Below are 18040 nucleotides of genomic sequence, written 5' to 3'. Positions count from 1 at the left end.
CCGCAAAGGTCAGATCGAGGGCAGTAATTTTTGCAGTAGACCTCCTCTGTAAATCTAAAGTGGTAACCTGTAAAGGCTTTTAAAGGCTTTTAAAAATGTATTTATTTTGTTGCCACTGCACGTTTGTGCGCAATTTTAAAGCATGTCATGTTTGGTATCCATGTACTCGGCCTAAGATCATCTTTTTTATTTCATCAAACATTTGGGCAATATAGTGTGTTTTAGTGCATTAAAATTTAAAAAAGTGTGTTTTTTCCCCAAAAAATGCGTTTGAAAAATCGCCGCGCAAATACTGTGTGAAAAAAAAAAAATGAAACACCCACCATTTAAATCTGTAGGGCATTTGCTTTAAAAAAATATATAATATTTGGGGGTTCAAAGTAATTTTTTTGGAAAAAAAAATATCTTTTTCATGTAAACAAAAAGTGTCAGAAAGGGCTTTGTCTTCAAGTGGTTAGAAGAGTGAGTGATGTGTGACATAAGCTTCTAAATGTTGTGCATAAAATGCCAGGACAGTTCAAAACCCCCCCAAATGACCCCATTTTGGAAAGTAGACACCCCAAGCTATTTGCGGAGAGGCATGTCGAGTCCATGGAATATTTTATATTGCGACACAAGTTGCGGGAAAGAGACAATTTTTTTTTTTTTTTTTTTTTTTTTTGCACAAAGTTGTCACTAAATGATATATTGCTCAAACATGCCATGGGAATATGTGAAATGACACCCCAAAATACATTCTGCTGCTTCCCCTGAGTACAGGGATACCACATGTGTGAGACTTTTTGGGAGCCTAGCCGCGTACGGGACCCTGAAAACCAAGCACCGCCTTCAGGCTTTCTAAGGGCGTGAATTTTTGATTTCACTCTTCACTGCCTATCACAGTTTCGGAGGCCATGGAAAGCCCAGGTGGCACAAAACCCCCCCAAATGACCCCATTTTGGAAAGTAGACACCCCAAGCTATTTGCTGAGAGGTATAGTGAGTATTTTGCAGACCTCACTTTTTGTCACAAAGTTTTGAAAATTGAAAAAAGAAAAAAAAAAAAGTTTTTTCTTGTCTTTCTTCATTTTCAAAAACAAATGAGAGCTGCAAAATACTCACCATGCCTCTCAGCAAATAGCTTGGGGTGTCTACTTTCCAAAATGGGGTCATTTGGGGGGGTTTTGTGCCACCTGGGCATTCCATGGCCTCCGAAACTGTGATAGGCAGTGAAGAGTGAAATCAAAAATTTACACCCTTAGAAATGCTTGGTTTTCGGGGCCCCGTACGCGGCTAAGCTCCCAAAAAGTCCCACACATGTGGTATCCCCATACTCAGGAGAAGCAGCTAAATGTATTTTGGGGTGCAATTCCACATAGGCCCATGGCCTGTGTGAGCAATATATCATTTAGTGACAACTTTTTGTAAATATTTTTTTTTGTCATTATTCAATCACTTGGGACAAAAAAAATAAATATTCAATGGGTTCAACATGCCTCTCAGCAATTTCCTTGGGGTGTCTACTTTCCAAAATGGGGTCATTTGGGGGGGTTTTGTACTGCCCTGCCATTTTAGCACCTCAAGAAATGACATAGGCAGTCATAAACTAAAAGCTGTGTAAATTACAGAAAATGTACCCTAGTTTGTAGACGCTATAACTTTTGCGCAAACCAATAAATATATGCTTATTGACATTTTTTTTACCAAAGACATGTGGCCGAATACATTTTGGCCTAAATGTATGACTAAAATTTAGTTTATTGGATTTTTTTTATAACAAAAAGTAGAAAATATCATTTTTTTTCAAAATTTTCGGTCTTTTTCCGTTTATAGCGCAAAAAATAAAAACTGCAGAGGTGATCAAATACCATCAAAAGAAAGCTCTATTTGTGGGAAGAAAAGGACGCAAATTTCGTTTGGGTACAGCATTGCATGACCGCGCAATTAGCAGTTAAAGCGACGCAGTGCCAAATTGGAAAAAGACCTCTGGTCCTTAGGCAGCATAATGGTCCGGGGCTCAAGTGGTTAAATTATACACAGGTGGACTCTATTTACTAATTAGGTAACTTCTGAAGGCAATTGGTTCCACTAGATTTTAGTTAGGGGTATCAGGGTAAAGGGGCCCGAATACAAAACGCACGCCACACTTTTCAGACATTTGTAAAAAAACAGTTGAAAACCATTTATCTTCCACTTCACAATTATGTGCCACTTTGTGTTGGTCAATCACATAAAATACATTTACGCTTTTGGTTGCAACATGACAAAATGTATAAAAATGTCAAGGGGTATGAATACTTTTCCAAGGCACTGTACGTTAACACAAAGCAATATAAAAGAAACTTACCTTTGGAAAATATTTGGACAGTCCCATGAATGCAAGTTGCAATGTGAGGAATGGAGCAAATATTGACTGTAAAAGAAAAAAAAGAAGTCAGAGCCAGTTAAAAGAGATGATGATTAAAGCACCACTGTGATTTTGCAAAATAAAAAATACTGCAAAAAAATAGTAGGTATTGGCATTTCCCACTTAATAAAGGAACACAACGAGCTTCTTCAAAGTGTTATATGTAAATATAGATGTACATTCCACACTATGAAATAAAAGCCATATAATGATCCAGAAGGTGAAAGGAATGGCAGACCCTAATAAAGTAATAAAAAAAAAAAAACACCACACCAAAAAAAGTCAGACATAATAAGGTAAGTAAAAGGAACAGTGCAAACCAAGACAAGAAAAACTGGTGGAACAGAACTCCCAGAATGGTCTTGCCTTGTTATTACCTTTGATTGAAGGTTAACCACCATGTATTTAAATTATTAGTAGAGTATGGTTCGTTAGTGGTGGCACGGTGTAAGATCATTTTCAGGAATCATTAATTAACCGATTAACCGATTAATCCCTTAGGCCTGGTTCACACCTATGCATTTTTAGTGCTTTTTGCATTTTGCAGATTTGACATGGTTTCCTATGGAACAAGTTCTGTAGTGCAAATCCGCAAAAAGCACTAAAAATGCATAGGTGTGAACCAGGCCTTAAAGTGATTGTAAACCTTTGTTATTTAAAAAAAAATAAAACACAAACATGTCATACTTACCACCACTGTGCAGCTCGTTTTGCACAGAGTGGCCCCGATCATCCTCTTCTGGGGTCCCTCGGCAGCTCTCGTGGCTCCTTTTCGCATCAGATAACCCCCTAGAAGAAGCGCTCTCCAGGGGGGTTACCGTGCGGGCGTTCTCCCGAGTCCAGCATTTACATCCATAGACACAAACGCCGGACTCGGCCCCGCCCCCCAGCGCCTACGTCATTGGATCTAACAGCAGCGGGAGCCAATGGCTGCACTGCCATCGATCTATCCAATCAAGAGTCGGGACCCCGTGCAGAGAGGGAAAGCGTGTCGCCGAGAGAATTACGGGGCTCAGGTAAGGAAAACGGGGGGGGGGGGGGGGACTGGTCACAGCCAGAAGTTTTTTCACCTTAATGCATAGGATGCATTAAGGTGAAAAAACACAAGGGTTTGCAACCCCTTTAAGGACAAAAAGGTCCAAACAAAAAACAAATCTGTTCTGCAACTATGACTTGTTAAAAACTGTACATACCTTTTCAACTACTTAGAGCCCTTGCACACTGGGGTGGGGGGCGGCGTCGGCGGTAAAACGCTGCTATTATTAGCGGCGTTTTACCGTCGGTATGCGGCCACTCGCGGGGCGGTTTTACCCCCCACTAGCAGCCGAGAAAGGGTTAAATACCACCGCAAAGCACCTCTGCAGAGGCGCTTTGCCGGCGGTATAGCCGCGCCGTCCCATTGATTTCAATGGGCAGGAGCGGTAAGGGAGCGGTATACACACCGCTCCGAAGATGCTGCTGGCAGGACTTTTTTTACCGTCCTGCCAGCGCATCGCTCCAGTGTGCAAGCCCTCGGGGCTTTCACACTGGAATGAAAGCAGCGGCACTTTCGGGGCGGTTTGCAGTCGCTATTATTAGCGCAATAGCGCCTGCAAACCGCCCCAGTGTGCAAGGGCTCTTAGTGAATTTAGGTAAATTATACCTTGTTTTATTCAGGACAAATTGGGTCCTAATTTATTGGTAAACATTAATGGATGTTATTTTGTATTATTATACAAAGGAAAATAGGAATTTTTACGTAGCTGTATACTTCAAATATTGAAGTACAGTAAAGGAATTGATTCTTAGACCATGGCAAGAACTTTGCTTGGTCTGCCTCCCCACCCCCACCCCCAAAGTATGTATATAACCCTATTAATCACCCTCACCGAATAAAGAATAACTCTTATGAGTAAATATAAAACCAAATTTATCTCAATAAAAAAAAATAATTCAAGATATTTCAAAAAATAAAATATCAATAAAAGAAAAACAACCAAAAATGAACCAAAATTGTAACCAAACAATGTAAAAATATTGCTGCAGTGCACAAATAACATTATTTTTATTTCTTACTTTTTGTATTTAATGTTTTTTTGAATGTCATGGTGTGTTTCAATCATGTATATGTGCGTAAGTGTGCGCACACATGTACTTATTATCACTATAAGGTGTGTGAGAAATAGTGGCATACATATGGATCACCTAATATGCAGTATAGCTGATTTCTCTTTTTTTGATAATTGCCTGTAGTCAATTAAGACAATTAATGGGTGGAGCCACTGATCCTTTAAGCTACTATGTATTTCAAAGATTTATGTCTGTAATGTGGTTATGACTAAGGCCTTATAGGCTGAAACGCGTCAACTGTTCTCATTTGCGTTTGGTCACTGTGGCTTGTCAATAAATATTACACTTTTTAAGAGCAATCACCGGAGTGCGGATCATCTTTTCCTCATTTCCCTACTCAGCCAGCGACTGTGGATCGAGCACCCGGGATCTCTGCATTCTATGTGATGTATGGGTAGTAGCACTGACTTTTTTGTTTATATTCTGGACTTTATTCGTTTGTTGCTCCCTGTGAAAACAAGATTGCTATTCATAGCTTGATACCTGTTATTGCCACAGTGACAAACTGCATGATATGGAACTTCATTCGAGTGAGACAACCAAGCACAATGTGGTCCCACAGACACGCAGAGATCGTGTCAATACCGTTTTTACAAGGGATCCTTCACAGGTTCTGGACAGCACAGCCTGTGAAGTGGAATTCAACAAATTACTCCGCCATACGAAATCAGAGGTCACCCTGTGGTGGGATCTTACCAGTTTATATCAGTATCTGGGTGAACAAATGATTCCACGGGTGTTACGTATTAAGAAGATCCCCACTACAGTCTATCCTGGGACTTTTGTACAGGAATGGAATGCTATCTTGTCTAACTGCTCATTTGAACTGATGAGACTAATTGTCCGGTATGAACAGGAGTGTGTGGACAAAATTAACTCAAGCATCAAAGATCAAAAGGAAGCAGTAAATAAGTTTGCACATTTACATACATTCACAGATTCAGAGAACAAACTGCAACGGACGATAGAGGAATTAAAAACACATATCAAAAGGACTAAATACCTCCGTGACGTGGATGATTACCAGAGCAATACAGTTTACGAGTGGGGGGAGGAGTAGAAGCTTCAGCTCTACACCACGATCTATTCTCAGGAGAAAACACAGATCTGCTACTATAATTAAGAAAGTGGGCTTCAGCTCATCGGAGGCATCGGATTCCTTATCTGAAGTTTCAGATACAGCTGAGGGGGATGGTCTGTCCATCTCTGATACTCCTGCAGCTCTGAGAATATCCACTCCCCGAATCTCTTCAGACAAGGTTTTTATCCGGTGGATAAAAAAAAACGCCATATCAGCAACATACTACCAGCAGCCGAAGAAAAAACAAACAACCAGAAAACAGGACACTGCAAGAAAAGGCAAAGGCGAGGGGGGAGAAGACAGAGATCGGCGATATCCACAGAGAAGAAATAAATAAGTAGCAAACTATCAACCATCACCTCAGTAGTTAACTTAACGGATGAGGTTTTAACTGATTCTGAATTATCTGTTGTCACGGGGTCTCTCTTTTTCACCCACCTATCACTTTGATATTTTTAATACCATTTTGGACACCAACAAGTTTGTCAGGAACCTCCTATTGCGGAAACATTTTCAACAGGGAATTGACGAACAGGTGGATGACCCACTGACATCAGAGATGGTGAGTGAATCTGACCAAAACCAATCAATTGTAGAACAAGATGTTTGCCCGCATGTTTCTTTTGTTTCAGAATTTATCTGCATCATTAACTTTAGAACAGCTGTATTCAGAATCGCATATGGGCTCCTATAGAGTTTCATGCAGTACATCACAATATGGGGATACGTTTTTCTATGCTGTAAATGTGAGAAACTCTACTAGGGTTGTCCCGATACCGATACTAGTATCGGTATCGGCACCGATACTGAGCATTTGCCCAAGTACTTGTACTCGGGCAAATGCTCCCGATGCTTCCACTGATACCTGGAAGTCAGCTGTGATCGGCGGGTGGGGGAGTTACAAGATTCTCCCCCAGCGGCTTTCAGCTGCTTTAGTGACATACAGTGGTGATCGCTCACCGCTGACTGTCACTGCATCCTCCTCCATGCCCCCTCCGTTTCTCTCTCCTCTTCTGTCCCCCTCCGCTGTCCCCTCTGTTCCTCTTTCATTCTCTGTGCCCCTCCGCTGTCCCCTCCGTTCCTCTCTCCTTTTCTGTCCCCCTCCGCTGTCCCCTCCGTTCCCCTCTCCTTCTCTCTCCCCCTCCGTTCCACCGTCCCCCTCCTCCTTCCTTTGTGAATAGACAGAGTCAGCTGACTCTGTCCATTCACATAACTGAAACATTGTAATCTCCTGTGATTACAATGTGTCAGTTTATGAATGGAGAGGAGCCGCTGTCTTCTCTCCATTCATTCTCAGTGCAGCTGAGGCTGCAGAGAAAGGGACTGAGGAATCTCTATCCTCTGTCTCTTTCTCTGTCTCAAGGGGGAGATATCAGAGGTCTGTTAAGACCCCTGATATCTCACCAAAGCCCCCCAACAGGACTGATTAAAAAAAAAACAAACAAAAAAAAAAAAAAACACATATTGCAATAAAGAATAAAAAAAAAAATGATTGTAAAAAATAAAAATTGTAAATAAAAAAAAAAAAAAAAAAAAACACACGCACATACAACGTTCACCCCCCCCCCCAAAAAAAAGCACTGTTAAAAAAAAAAAAAAAAAAACACTGTCACGTGACATTAAAAAAAAAGTATCGGTAATCGGCGAGTACTTGAAAAAAAGTATCGGTACTTGTACTCGGTCCTAAAAAAGTGGTATCGGGACAACCCTAAACTCTACTATAGACACTTTTCAGGCTGTAATAGAGGGGAAATTGATACAACTGAAACGTAGCTCAACATCTAGAAAGACTAATGTCTCAAAGCAAGAGAAAGAGGCTCTACAGCAATTAAAATACAATAAAGGGTTAGTGATAAAGGAAGCAGATAAAGGGAGGAGCAGTGGTAGTGATGACTAGGGAACAATATAGATCTGAAGCCATTAGACAGCTCAGTGACAGTGACACATATCGACCCCTGTCCAACAACCCCACTACTGTTTTTCAATCAACTCTTTTAAAACATTTACAGTTAGGCTTCAGTATGAGAGTTCTGTCATCCAAAACTGCCGAGTATCTCTATGTGGATAAACCTGTGGTGCCGGTATTCCACCATCTCCCTAAAATTCATAAACTTGGTCATCCCATTCAGGGATGACCAATCGTGGCTGGAATGGTCTCCTTATTTGAGCGTTTGGGAGAATGGGTAGACTGGCACCTACAGCCTTTGGTACACAGATTGCCCGGCTACATCAGAGATACAAGCACAGTCCTATCTCATATCACATCTGTCAAATGGATATCCATCTATGTGTGGGATACACTGGACATGAGGGCACTTTATTCGTCGATCCCCCACAGTGCTGGATTGCAGGCCATCCAATATCATCTTCAACGCTACAGCTCCTACTCTCAGGAGCTACAGGAGTTTATTCTGTTAAGCGTTGAGCTTTTATTAAAGCATAATTTTTTATTTGATGGCATATATTATGTCCAGCGCTGTGGGGTGTCGATGGATGCTAGATTCTCACCGTCCATGGTGAACCTCTGCATGGGTTGGTGGGAGGAACAAGTTTTGTTCTCTCCCAGCAACCCTTTTGCTAGGCAGATTATTTGGTATGGTCGCTATATCGATGACCTCGTGATGGTGTGGGATGGTGACATTATGGGATTGTACGAATTTTTGAAATTTCTGAATGATAATCAGTTAAATCTACATTTTTAAATTGAGCATGTTTCCAGTATCAACTTTTTAGACATCACCCTAAAGGGCGATCCAACTACAGGTGATGTTTCAACATGCACCTATAGGAAACCATGCTCTGGGAACACTACACTTTTTGCAACCAGTTGTCATCCATCCCACACCATCAATGCCCTCCCTTATGGGGAGTTTATCCGAGCTAAACGTAACTGTTCAACAAACTCAACCTTTGAACTAGAATGTAAGGTCATTCATCAGCGCTTATTGGACCGAGGTTATAGCGAATCTGTTATATACCAAGGACTAGAAAGGGTTTTGATGATGGACAGAGGAATTACTGTCAGATACGCCTAAAACTAAGAGAGAGAATAAAAATAAGAGCAAACCTCATCAACCTTACAACTCTAGAAATAGAAAAACGGGTAAACCCATTACATTTGTAACCACATTTTCTCAAGAATATAATCAAATAGTCAGAATAATAAAAAAGAATCTGCCAATATTACATACAGATAAAGATTTAAATGGGATTCTGCAAGCATGTTGCCTTTTTTCTAGCCGACGTGCGCCCACACTGGGGACTGCACTATCACCTAGTCTATTTTCATCTAAACAATGCCAACCCACCTGGCTCTCCTATCCTGGTAGTTACCCTTGTAATATAAAAACCTGTAGGTACTGTAACTTGCGTGATCTGGGTAAAACATTTGTTGCCACAGCTACAGATGAAGAGTTTACTATACAGCAATACATCAACTGTGGCACATGTAATTTACCTGATCACCATGCATATGTAGGCTGTACCACACATCCTTTGAGAGCCCTATAGGGGAACACTACTGTGACACAAATAACCCAAATGCTAGAAATATTTTGAATGCAACACGTCACTTTAGGGAATGCCACCAGGGCGATCTCTCCTCTTTTCGCTTTAGAGGAATAGAACGATTGTCTCACTCACCCAGAGGAGGTGATAGGGAGAGAAGGCTACTGGGGAGAGAAGCATGGTGGATTTTTAGATTAAAAACTAGATTGCCTCGGGGGTGAAACCTGAGGTGGGATCTGAATTTGCACTTACATTAAGCATGCCTCTCTCCCCAGAGCCTCCTCTCTCCTCTCTTTTCCTTCTCTGGTGTCTTTTTTCACATACCTGGATTATTATTTTTATTTCTTACTTTTTGTATTTAATGTTTTTTGTATCTCATGGTGTGTTTCAATCATGTATATGTGCATGAGTGCATGCACAAGCGTGTGCACACATGTACTTATTATCACTATAAGGTGTGTGAGAAATAGTGGCATACATATGGATTAGAGGTCGACCGATATGGGTTTTTCTCTGGCCGATGCCGATGCCGATATTTAGAAATCGCGGTGGCCGATGGCCGATATGTGATGCCGATTTTTTTGGGCCGATATATTTGGCCGATTTTTTTTTTCCTTTCTTTTTTCCCTTCATCTCATAAAATCTAACAGTTAGACCCCTTTCACACTGGGGGGAGTTTTTCAGGCGCTTTTGGGCTAAAAATAGCACCTGTAAAGTGCCTGTAAAACGGCTCCCCTGCAGTCTCAGTGTGAGATCCCGAGTGCTTTCACACTGAGGCTATGCGCTGGCAGGATGTAAAAAAAAGTCCTGCAAACGGCATCTTTGGAGCGGTGTATACTGCTGCTCCACCACTCCTGCCCATTGAAATAAATGCGCACCGCTACCGAAGCGCCTGCAAAGCGTTTTGGCAGCGGCGCTTCAGGGGCGCATTTAACCCCTTCCTCGGCCGCTAGCTGGGTTATAAGCGCCCCGCTAGCAGCCGAATAGCGCCTCTAAAATGACGGTAAAGCGCCGCTAAAACTAGCAGCGTTTTACCATCAATGCCTGCCCGCTCCAGTGTGAAAGCAGCCTTAAGTAATACAGAAATTTTTTTTCATTTAAACATTAAACAAAACAAACCTCCAATCAGTTCACTTGTATGTATAATTTAGAAAAAAAAACCTAAAAAAAAAAAAAAAAACCCTATCTTAAATAATAAATACACAAAAACAGGTAATCAAAACTTTTGGACGAAAAAAAATGGGCTAACTTTACTGCTTATTTTTTTTTTTTTAATTCATTACTGTATTTTTTTTTTTTTTAAATTGCGTTTGAAAGACCGCTGCGCAAATACCGTGTGACATAAAATATTGCAACAATCACCATTTTATTCCCTAGGGTCTCTGCTAAAAAAATATATATAATGTTTGGGGGTTCTAAGTGATTGTTCTAGCAGAAAATACAGGATTTTTACTTGTAAGCAACAAGTGTCAGAAAAGATTTAGTCTTTAAATGGTTAAACTGAAAACTTCTACACACAGGAGTTCAGTCTATTGATAAAAAGAACCTGAAAGATACAAATGTATCTTCTTATCAGACTTGGCAGGCTGCCCAGAGGAGGGGAGAATCCTCTCCACAGATAACTTCAGAAAACTTGCATTAACTTCTATTACAGAAGTCATTTGCAAGTCACGGCTGAAGTTATAATCGGCCTTTTTTATCAGCACAATCGGCCGATGCCGATTAAGTAAAAAACGCCAAATATCGGCCGATATATCGGCCGGCCGATATATCGGTCGACCTCTAATATGGATCACCTAATATACAGTATAGCTGATTCCCCTTTTTTGGATAATTGCCTGTAGTCAGTTAAGACAATTAATGGGTGGAGCCAGTGATCCTTTAAGCTACTATTTATTTCAAAGTTTCATGTCTGTAATGTGGTTATGACTAAGGCCTTACAGGCTGAAACGCGTCAACTGTTCTCATTTGCATTTGGTCACTGTGGCTTGTCAATAAACATTACACTTTTTAAGAGCAATCACTGGAGTGCGGATCATCTTTTCCTCATTTCCCTACTCAGGCAGCGACTGTGGATCGAGCACCCGGGATCTCTGCCTTCTATGTGATGTATGGGTAGTAGCACTGACTTTTTTGTTTATATAAAAAAACAACATCCAATATCCAAATGTGAAAAAAAACGGAGTTTATAAAATGAACAACAATTATACGAAATCTTAATGTAAAAAGGTGATCACCCTCCAAAACAGAAGACACTCCTCTCTCAAAGGTGCCCTTATTGTAATCTCATTTCGGAATGTTGACTACTTTAAATTAAGAAAATTATTGCATACAGCCTAAGATCCAAAAGGTTATCCTTAAGCAGCTCTCATGTAACACAGCTTCCTAGAAGAGAAAATGATACACACAGGATGATTGCACATATTTATTACAATCAATTTTAAAACCAAAGAAATACACTCATATTGTGAACAAGCACTGGCATGTAGCAATGACAAATCCAGGTAACCCAAAGTCCATCCTGCTGTTGCAGGCAGTGTAAAAGGCCTCATATACAGGATGACATCACAAGGGATATGCTCCACCCAAAACGCTTTGTAGGAATGACTTAGTCAGGAGTAAGTCATTTGATAGACCAGTGCTGGGGTACCACCAGACTGCATTTGGAAAGAGAAACACACATAAGAGGAGCACTAAAAACAGGGGCAATGCAACTTTTTCAAGGTCCAAGCCGGCAAATGGAGTTACAAAAAAAACACTCAGGTTTTGAGAAGCTGAGAGCAGAATGGCTTCATAGCTGTAGGGAGAAGGAGAGTCCCAGCGTGGAGAAAAATGGAGCACAGGCTGTATCAAAAGAGTGCACCAGCATAACCTGATTTCTCTCAACCAAGGGGTGGCGATTAGAGTTTGTTCCTAAACATGGAACCAGGCACAGGCAAAAATGTAATGCAGAATGTATATTTTAGTCCCAGGTACTCTGGACAGTATAGGGTTGGGGGAGGAGACAGAAAAGTAAACAGGATCAACTGAAAGGGAGAAGGGTAAAAAAATCAAACATTTGTGCATATGCTTCCAAAATTAGGTTCAGGAGTCATGCAGTAAAACATAGTTATATGTGAAAAGGTAGGTGTAGGGGGCGCTGTGGTTAGTGATATTCATTAACTGGTTGGTATTTCATAACAAGCAGTGAAGTGAAAGGTTCTCAAGTATAATGAAACAGTAAAATAAATGTTATATAAAGTCACAAATGGAAGCGTAGTTTCAGATTGTCCACCTGGACAGAAAATAAAATCAAAACAGGTAAAATTACTGCACTATCCCCATAAAACATGTATACGGGAGTATACAATGTGTAAAGTATCAAATACATAAAGCTGCAACTAAAATGTGAGACACACACACTAAATGATTCAAGCAAAAAATAGCTGCGCTATATAAATTGAAGAGTAGATGTAAATACAACAATTACATTTAAATAAAATTAATATTATACACACACTGTAATGTGACCACCAGTGACAAATGTGAAAAATTAAATAATGAAAAACATGGGTAAATAAATGAAATAAGTCCACTCCAAAGGTTTATAGGAAAAAGGTTCACTAGCAAAACAATCCTCCAAGTGCTGGTTTAACAAACATCCAGACGATGTAAATCGTGCAACTGCAACACCCAGAAGAATGTGATGACAGAATGATGCCTCCACCAATAAAATTACTGCAGCTTACCAGCTCCTAAGATCTCTTTTTAAAAGGAGATCATGCATGCCTGTGGCTTTCTACCACAGCCTCGGGTCTTTCAATCTGGATGGCTCCTTAGGTTCTCCCCACAGGGTATCTTCTATGAAGTAGATAGGCACTCATCCCCCATAAAAGGATATATAAAAAAGGCTTCCATATCGTAATACATTTAACAGAGTTTATTGTATAAAAAGTAATGCACTTACAGTTAAAATGTAGATCAATAGCTTTGTTAAAAACATAAGCTGGCCGGCTCAAGTATGCTGCCCGTTGCTTCCGGGACCAGCGTGGTATGCGGTGACGTCAGCACGCCGCTCCTTCCTACGCCGTTTCGTCACAACTGACGTCTTCCAGGGGCACGGGCGGTGTGCTGACTCACCACCATAAATACCCTTCACACTAAACGGAACGCCCTGTTCTGAGCTCCAGGCGTCCCGTGATCAGAATCGCCATCTTAGAAAAGAGAAAACGCCCTTCCTTGAAAGTAAACATATGTTTCCACTATCCACTGCCAATGAAAGGCTCACTAACTATTAAAAAGAAAAAAGAAAAAAACCTCCAAATGAACAACTATCCCCATCCAATACTGAATGGACAGAAACAATTTAATTATATTTTTTCCTTTTTGCCATAATCCAACCAATGATGCAAATATTACCCAATATAACCTTGGGTCACCATATCAAGTATGGCTTAGAAGTTGCCCAAAAATTTATCCCTGCACCTGGCGTGACATTAATGTACGTGTCAATAAAAATGCACGGAATCAACTGTTAAAACCCCATAACTAACGGAGAAAAAATATATATATATATATACACACTAGTCCCAAAGTGATTGGTTCATATGAGATATCAATAAATGACCGATCACTTAATTGACTATGATGCTGTAATCATTCTTCTTTCCCCAAAGTTATATCACAACTAACGATTGTGAGAAACTTGACGAGATAGGAAGAATATATTAAATAATTATAAAAAATGAAATAAAATTGAAATATAAAATGGAAATGAAAAATATAAATGAACTAGATATTAGTGACAGAAATATAATATTCTGTTTAGTGTAAAACAAAACAGTGTATAACTCGGCCTATAGTACACCACTCAGCGCCACAGAACTTCTAACCACATTCATCGAGACCCTTCAGTAGACACAATGACATTCATAGACTATCTACCAAACCCTCTGAAATAAGATATAAAAACCAAGGGTATGCAGACAGAAAAAGCAGCTGTTTAAAAAAACAAAATAAATGTAAATAAACAGTACATAAAACATACATATGGTAATAAAATAGTCATATACTGAAACAGCGCTATGTTGAGCATAGAATAAAAGTGTGGCCAACTACACACATAAAAAGTTCATTAAACTAGTGCGATAGCAGTAGTGATTCAGAGGGTGTTCAAGTAGATCATAGAGCATGTCACAGCGTGCACCTTCCACCGATTAGACCAACTCCACCATATGTGAACACACTCCCCTTCGGGGGTCAAACTCACCAGAGCTTTATAAATTCAGAGCATCCAAATTAGGGGATATTCTGGACCACCTCAATGCCGCACTTCTCTAGACAATAGGGAGATGAAGGGGCTCCACACCATTTAAAAACGAGATAAAGGCATATATAGCGTAATTCCGTTTTATTAGTAAAAAGCACCCATTACATATAAAACTTCCCCAATGCTAGCAACGTACCAAATAAAAGTAAAAACAAAGCAGATCAAATCAATAACATCTTGCACTACACCGTGGCCGTATAAAAAGCGATATCCGCACATGAGGAAGCGATGTTGATTTCCTCGTTCCGGGTCCGACCTCGATGGAGCGCAAACGTCACTTCCTACGTCGTGTAAGCCACGCCCTGACGCGTTTCATCATATCCTGACTTCAACAGAGGGCTTGGCTACACGACTAATACAACGGGCTTAAATTCTCCCATCTCTCACCTCCGCAGCCAATCACAGCCTCAGTGGGTTGACAGGTGCACGTCAACCTCACCAGGAAAGGCATTCAACAGGAGGGGGAGAGGGACAAAAAGCATCACACTGCACTTCATAACACACGATTACCGTAACAGGAGTAGACAATACACAGTATCATTACTGCAGTATCCTAGCAGATGCAGACCAGTATTCCAAACAGACTGTCCTTGAAACACACATGTCTGCAGATTCTATCATTACACAATACACAGTGTCATCACTGCAGTATCATAGTGGATGCAGACCAGTATTCCAAACAGACTGTCCTAGAAACACACATGACCGCAGATTCTATCATTAGTCCATTACAGATGATAACATGCAAGAATGATAGTATAAAATAAGACATACATGCTCTAATTATCATATTGCAATTGTTAATTTTATGGAGATAAAACCCTCATATTATATAGCCCTGTATATTTAACATTCTTATGGACTCAAACCGCTCATTTTATATAGTCCTGTACATTAGCCGTTCATCACGAACGTCTTAGATGTAAGTGTACATACCAAAAATAGGCTGTACCTTATAACATAAATACAGCTTATTAAAAATACTTATAACACCTCTATGATAAAAATACAATTACTAGGAGAAAGTATTACTCACAGAAAATCAAAATATACGTATATAAAATTGTGTATATAAAAAATTATATATAAAAAAAATTATATATAAAACTACACAGATACATATCAAAAATCAATATCTAAAAATCAATATCTTAAAATATCTAAAAATGATTATACGAGACATATCGACCCACTCCTAATCAGATCAGTAGTCACTTATAAAACAATTGATGTCTAAATCGACATTCAACCCCTTTGGCGCCAACGTGTCTGCCAAAAATATCCACTGAGTCTCTCTCTTGGATAGGTCTCTAACCAGATTAGAACCCCTCCACCTGGGCTTCAGGTGGTCTATGCCCCAAAATTTTAAACCTGAGGGGTCACGATTATGCATCAATTTAAAATGGAGCGAAACATTATGGTCTTTAAAACCTATTTTTATATTCGCTATGTGCTCTGCAATTCTAATCTTGAGCAATCTCTTTGTCCGTCCTATATACATGAGACCACATGGACATTGAAGAGCATAGACTACATGGGAGGTGTTGCATGTAATAAAGTCCTTGATAGCGAATTCTCTATTATTAGAGGTCGATATAAACCTATCTAGGGCCCTCAATGGCCTGTTCACTTCTTTACAGGCTCTACATTTCCTGCAACTGAAGAAACCATCTCTCTCCCAGAAAGTGGGGGGTCTCATAGGAGGATCCAGTACTTTTTTGACTATTTTATCAGAAAAGGTTAATGCCTTTCTATATATAAAACCTGGTTTGGGAGGTAACACTGAATGCAACACTTTGTCCATAAGTAGGACATGCCAGTGGGTGGCGAAAATATTCTCCACCTCTCTATATTGAGAGTGAAAGCCTGAAATAAAGCTCCACTCCTGGGCATCATTGTTTCGGATGGGCCGAAACTCCTCCAAAAACGACTCCCTCGGTACCAGAGCTACCTCTTGAATTGTAGCATCCAAAGTCTCTTCCGAATAACCTTTTTCAATAAATCTTTTCTTAATAATCTGAGCTTGTGACTGAAAATCAATTTCATTTGAGCAATTCCTTCTTACTCTAGCAATCTGGCCCATAGGGATGTTTTTGAGCCACATGGGATGGTGCCCACTATTAGTGGGCAAATAGCTATTAGAGTCGGTGGGCTTGAAGTATACCTTAGTCCCCAGACTATTTCCCTGTCTGAAAATGGTGATATCTAAAAAATGAATGTCACTTTGGCTATATTCACTAGTCAGTTTAATACTTTTCGTATTCAGATTGAGTTCATTGAGAAACCCCTGTAGAGAATCCAAAGATCCCTCCCAGATAAAAAAAACAGGTCATCTATGTACCTTTTATAGACTAGGAGCTGGGGACGAGTGACTGAAAAAATAATTTTATCCTCCCACTCTCCCATGAACAGATTTGCTATACTGGGGGCAAACTTTGCCCCCATAGCAACGCCTCTACATTGAGAATAGAACTGACTATTGTACCAAAAGAAATTATGGCTCAAACAAAAATCTAGGGCATTTCGTATAAACACTTTCTGGTTGTGCGGGAGATCGTCCCTCTGGCACATCGCCCAATTTAGGGCCAGGAGGGCATCATCGTGTTGAATAATTGAATACAGAGATGCCACATCCGCCGTTACCAAATACAGTTCCTGCCTATCTGTTAGATCAATCCGCTGCAAAATCTGTAACAAACTTTTTGTGTCCCTTAGGTATGCCCTAGTATGTTTGACACTCTCTTGTAGGAAACGATCCAGATACTGACCCATCCAGGACGTGATTGACCCAATCCCATTAACAATCGGCCTTCCCGGGGGATTATGTGTATCTTTATGAATCTTTGGGAGGGTGTAAATCGTGGGAATTCTACTGGCACTTGGTACGAGATATCTCTTTTCTCGATTTGACAGCACACCCGTTGAATATCCCATATTAACCAGACAATTCAAATCCTTGGTGTATTGTGCAGTATGATCTTTCTCTAATCTCACATAAGTGTTTCCATCACTCAACATTTCCATCAATTGATCATGGTAGAATTCTTTGTTTAAAATCACAACCCCTCCCCCCTTGTCCGCAGGCCTAATAACTACATCCTTCCTTTCTTCCAACATAGTTATCCCATCTAAAATATGGTGCGGATTAACGTTATTTTTGGAGACTAGATGTTCCAGATCACGTATCACTAACCCCTTAAACACCTCAATTTGCTGATTTGCTGCATTTACCGGGTTAAACAGTGACTTGTTTCTCAGTCCACTATCTACAGGGACCGAGGCCACCGCACTTACAGGTTGAGAATTTTTATTTAGAAAATACTTTTTCATATTGATCTTTCTGATGTATTTGTGTATATCAATAAAAACATCAAATTTATTGATTGGCCTTTTCAGGCCACACTTTAAGCCCAGATGAAGGATATTGGTTTCCTTATGACTCAAGGTAACATTACTCAGATTAAAAATACCCCCTACTCCTGCTCTCTCCTTTTTTTGGACCCTTCTCCCAGCCCTGCATCCCCTTGCTCTTCTCTCCTTTGTCCGGGATGGTTGGGATAATCCCTCTCCCATTGTGGATACTCCCTCCATTGGGGTTCTTGATAAGGATGGCCTGGCTGTAGTCGTTCTGGTGGCTTCCCTCTCCACTG

At 40.3% G+C, this 18040-nt stretch overlaps 1 protein-coding gene across 2 annotated transcripts in view; it reads right to left on the bottom strand.

Moving 5' to 3' along the window:
• CAMLG (calcium modulating ligand) overlaps nucleotides 1-18040 on the bottom strand; it is a 179181-nt gene that overhangs the window by 70983 nt on the left and 90158 nt on the right. For both annotated transcript variants that reach the window (XM_073620803.1, XM_073620804.1), the window contains exon 3: nucleotides 2326-2391. In XM_073620803.1, the coding sequence (XP_073476904.1) occupies nucleotides 2326-2391 (66 nt within the window). The remainder of the gene's footprint in view (nucleotides 1-2325; nucleotides 2392-18040) is intronic.

This window comes from Aquarana catesbeiana, linkage group LG03, assembly GCF_042186555.1.
Source record: "Aquarana catesbeiana isolate 2022-GZ linkage group LG03, ASM4218655v1, whole genome shotgun sequence".
Taxonomy (NCBI): Eukaryota; Metazoa; Chordata; class Amphibia; order Anura; family Ranidae; genus Aquarana; species Aquarana catesbeiana.
This window is presented reverse-complemented; position numbering and strand designations above follow the sequence as displayed.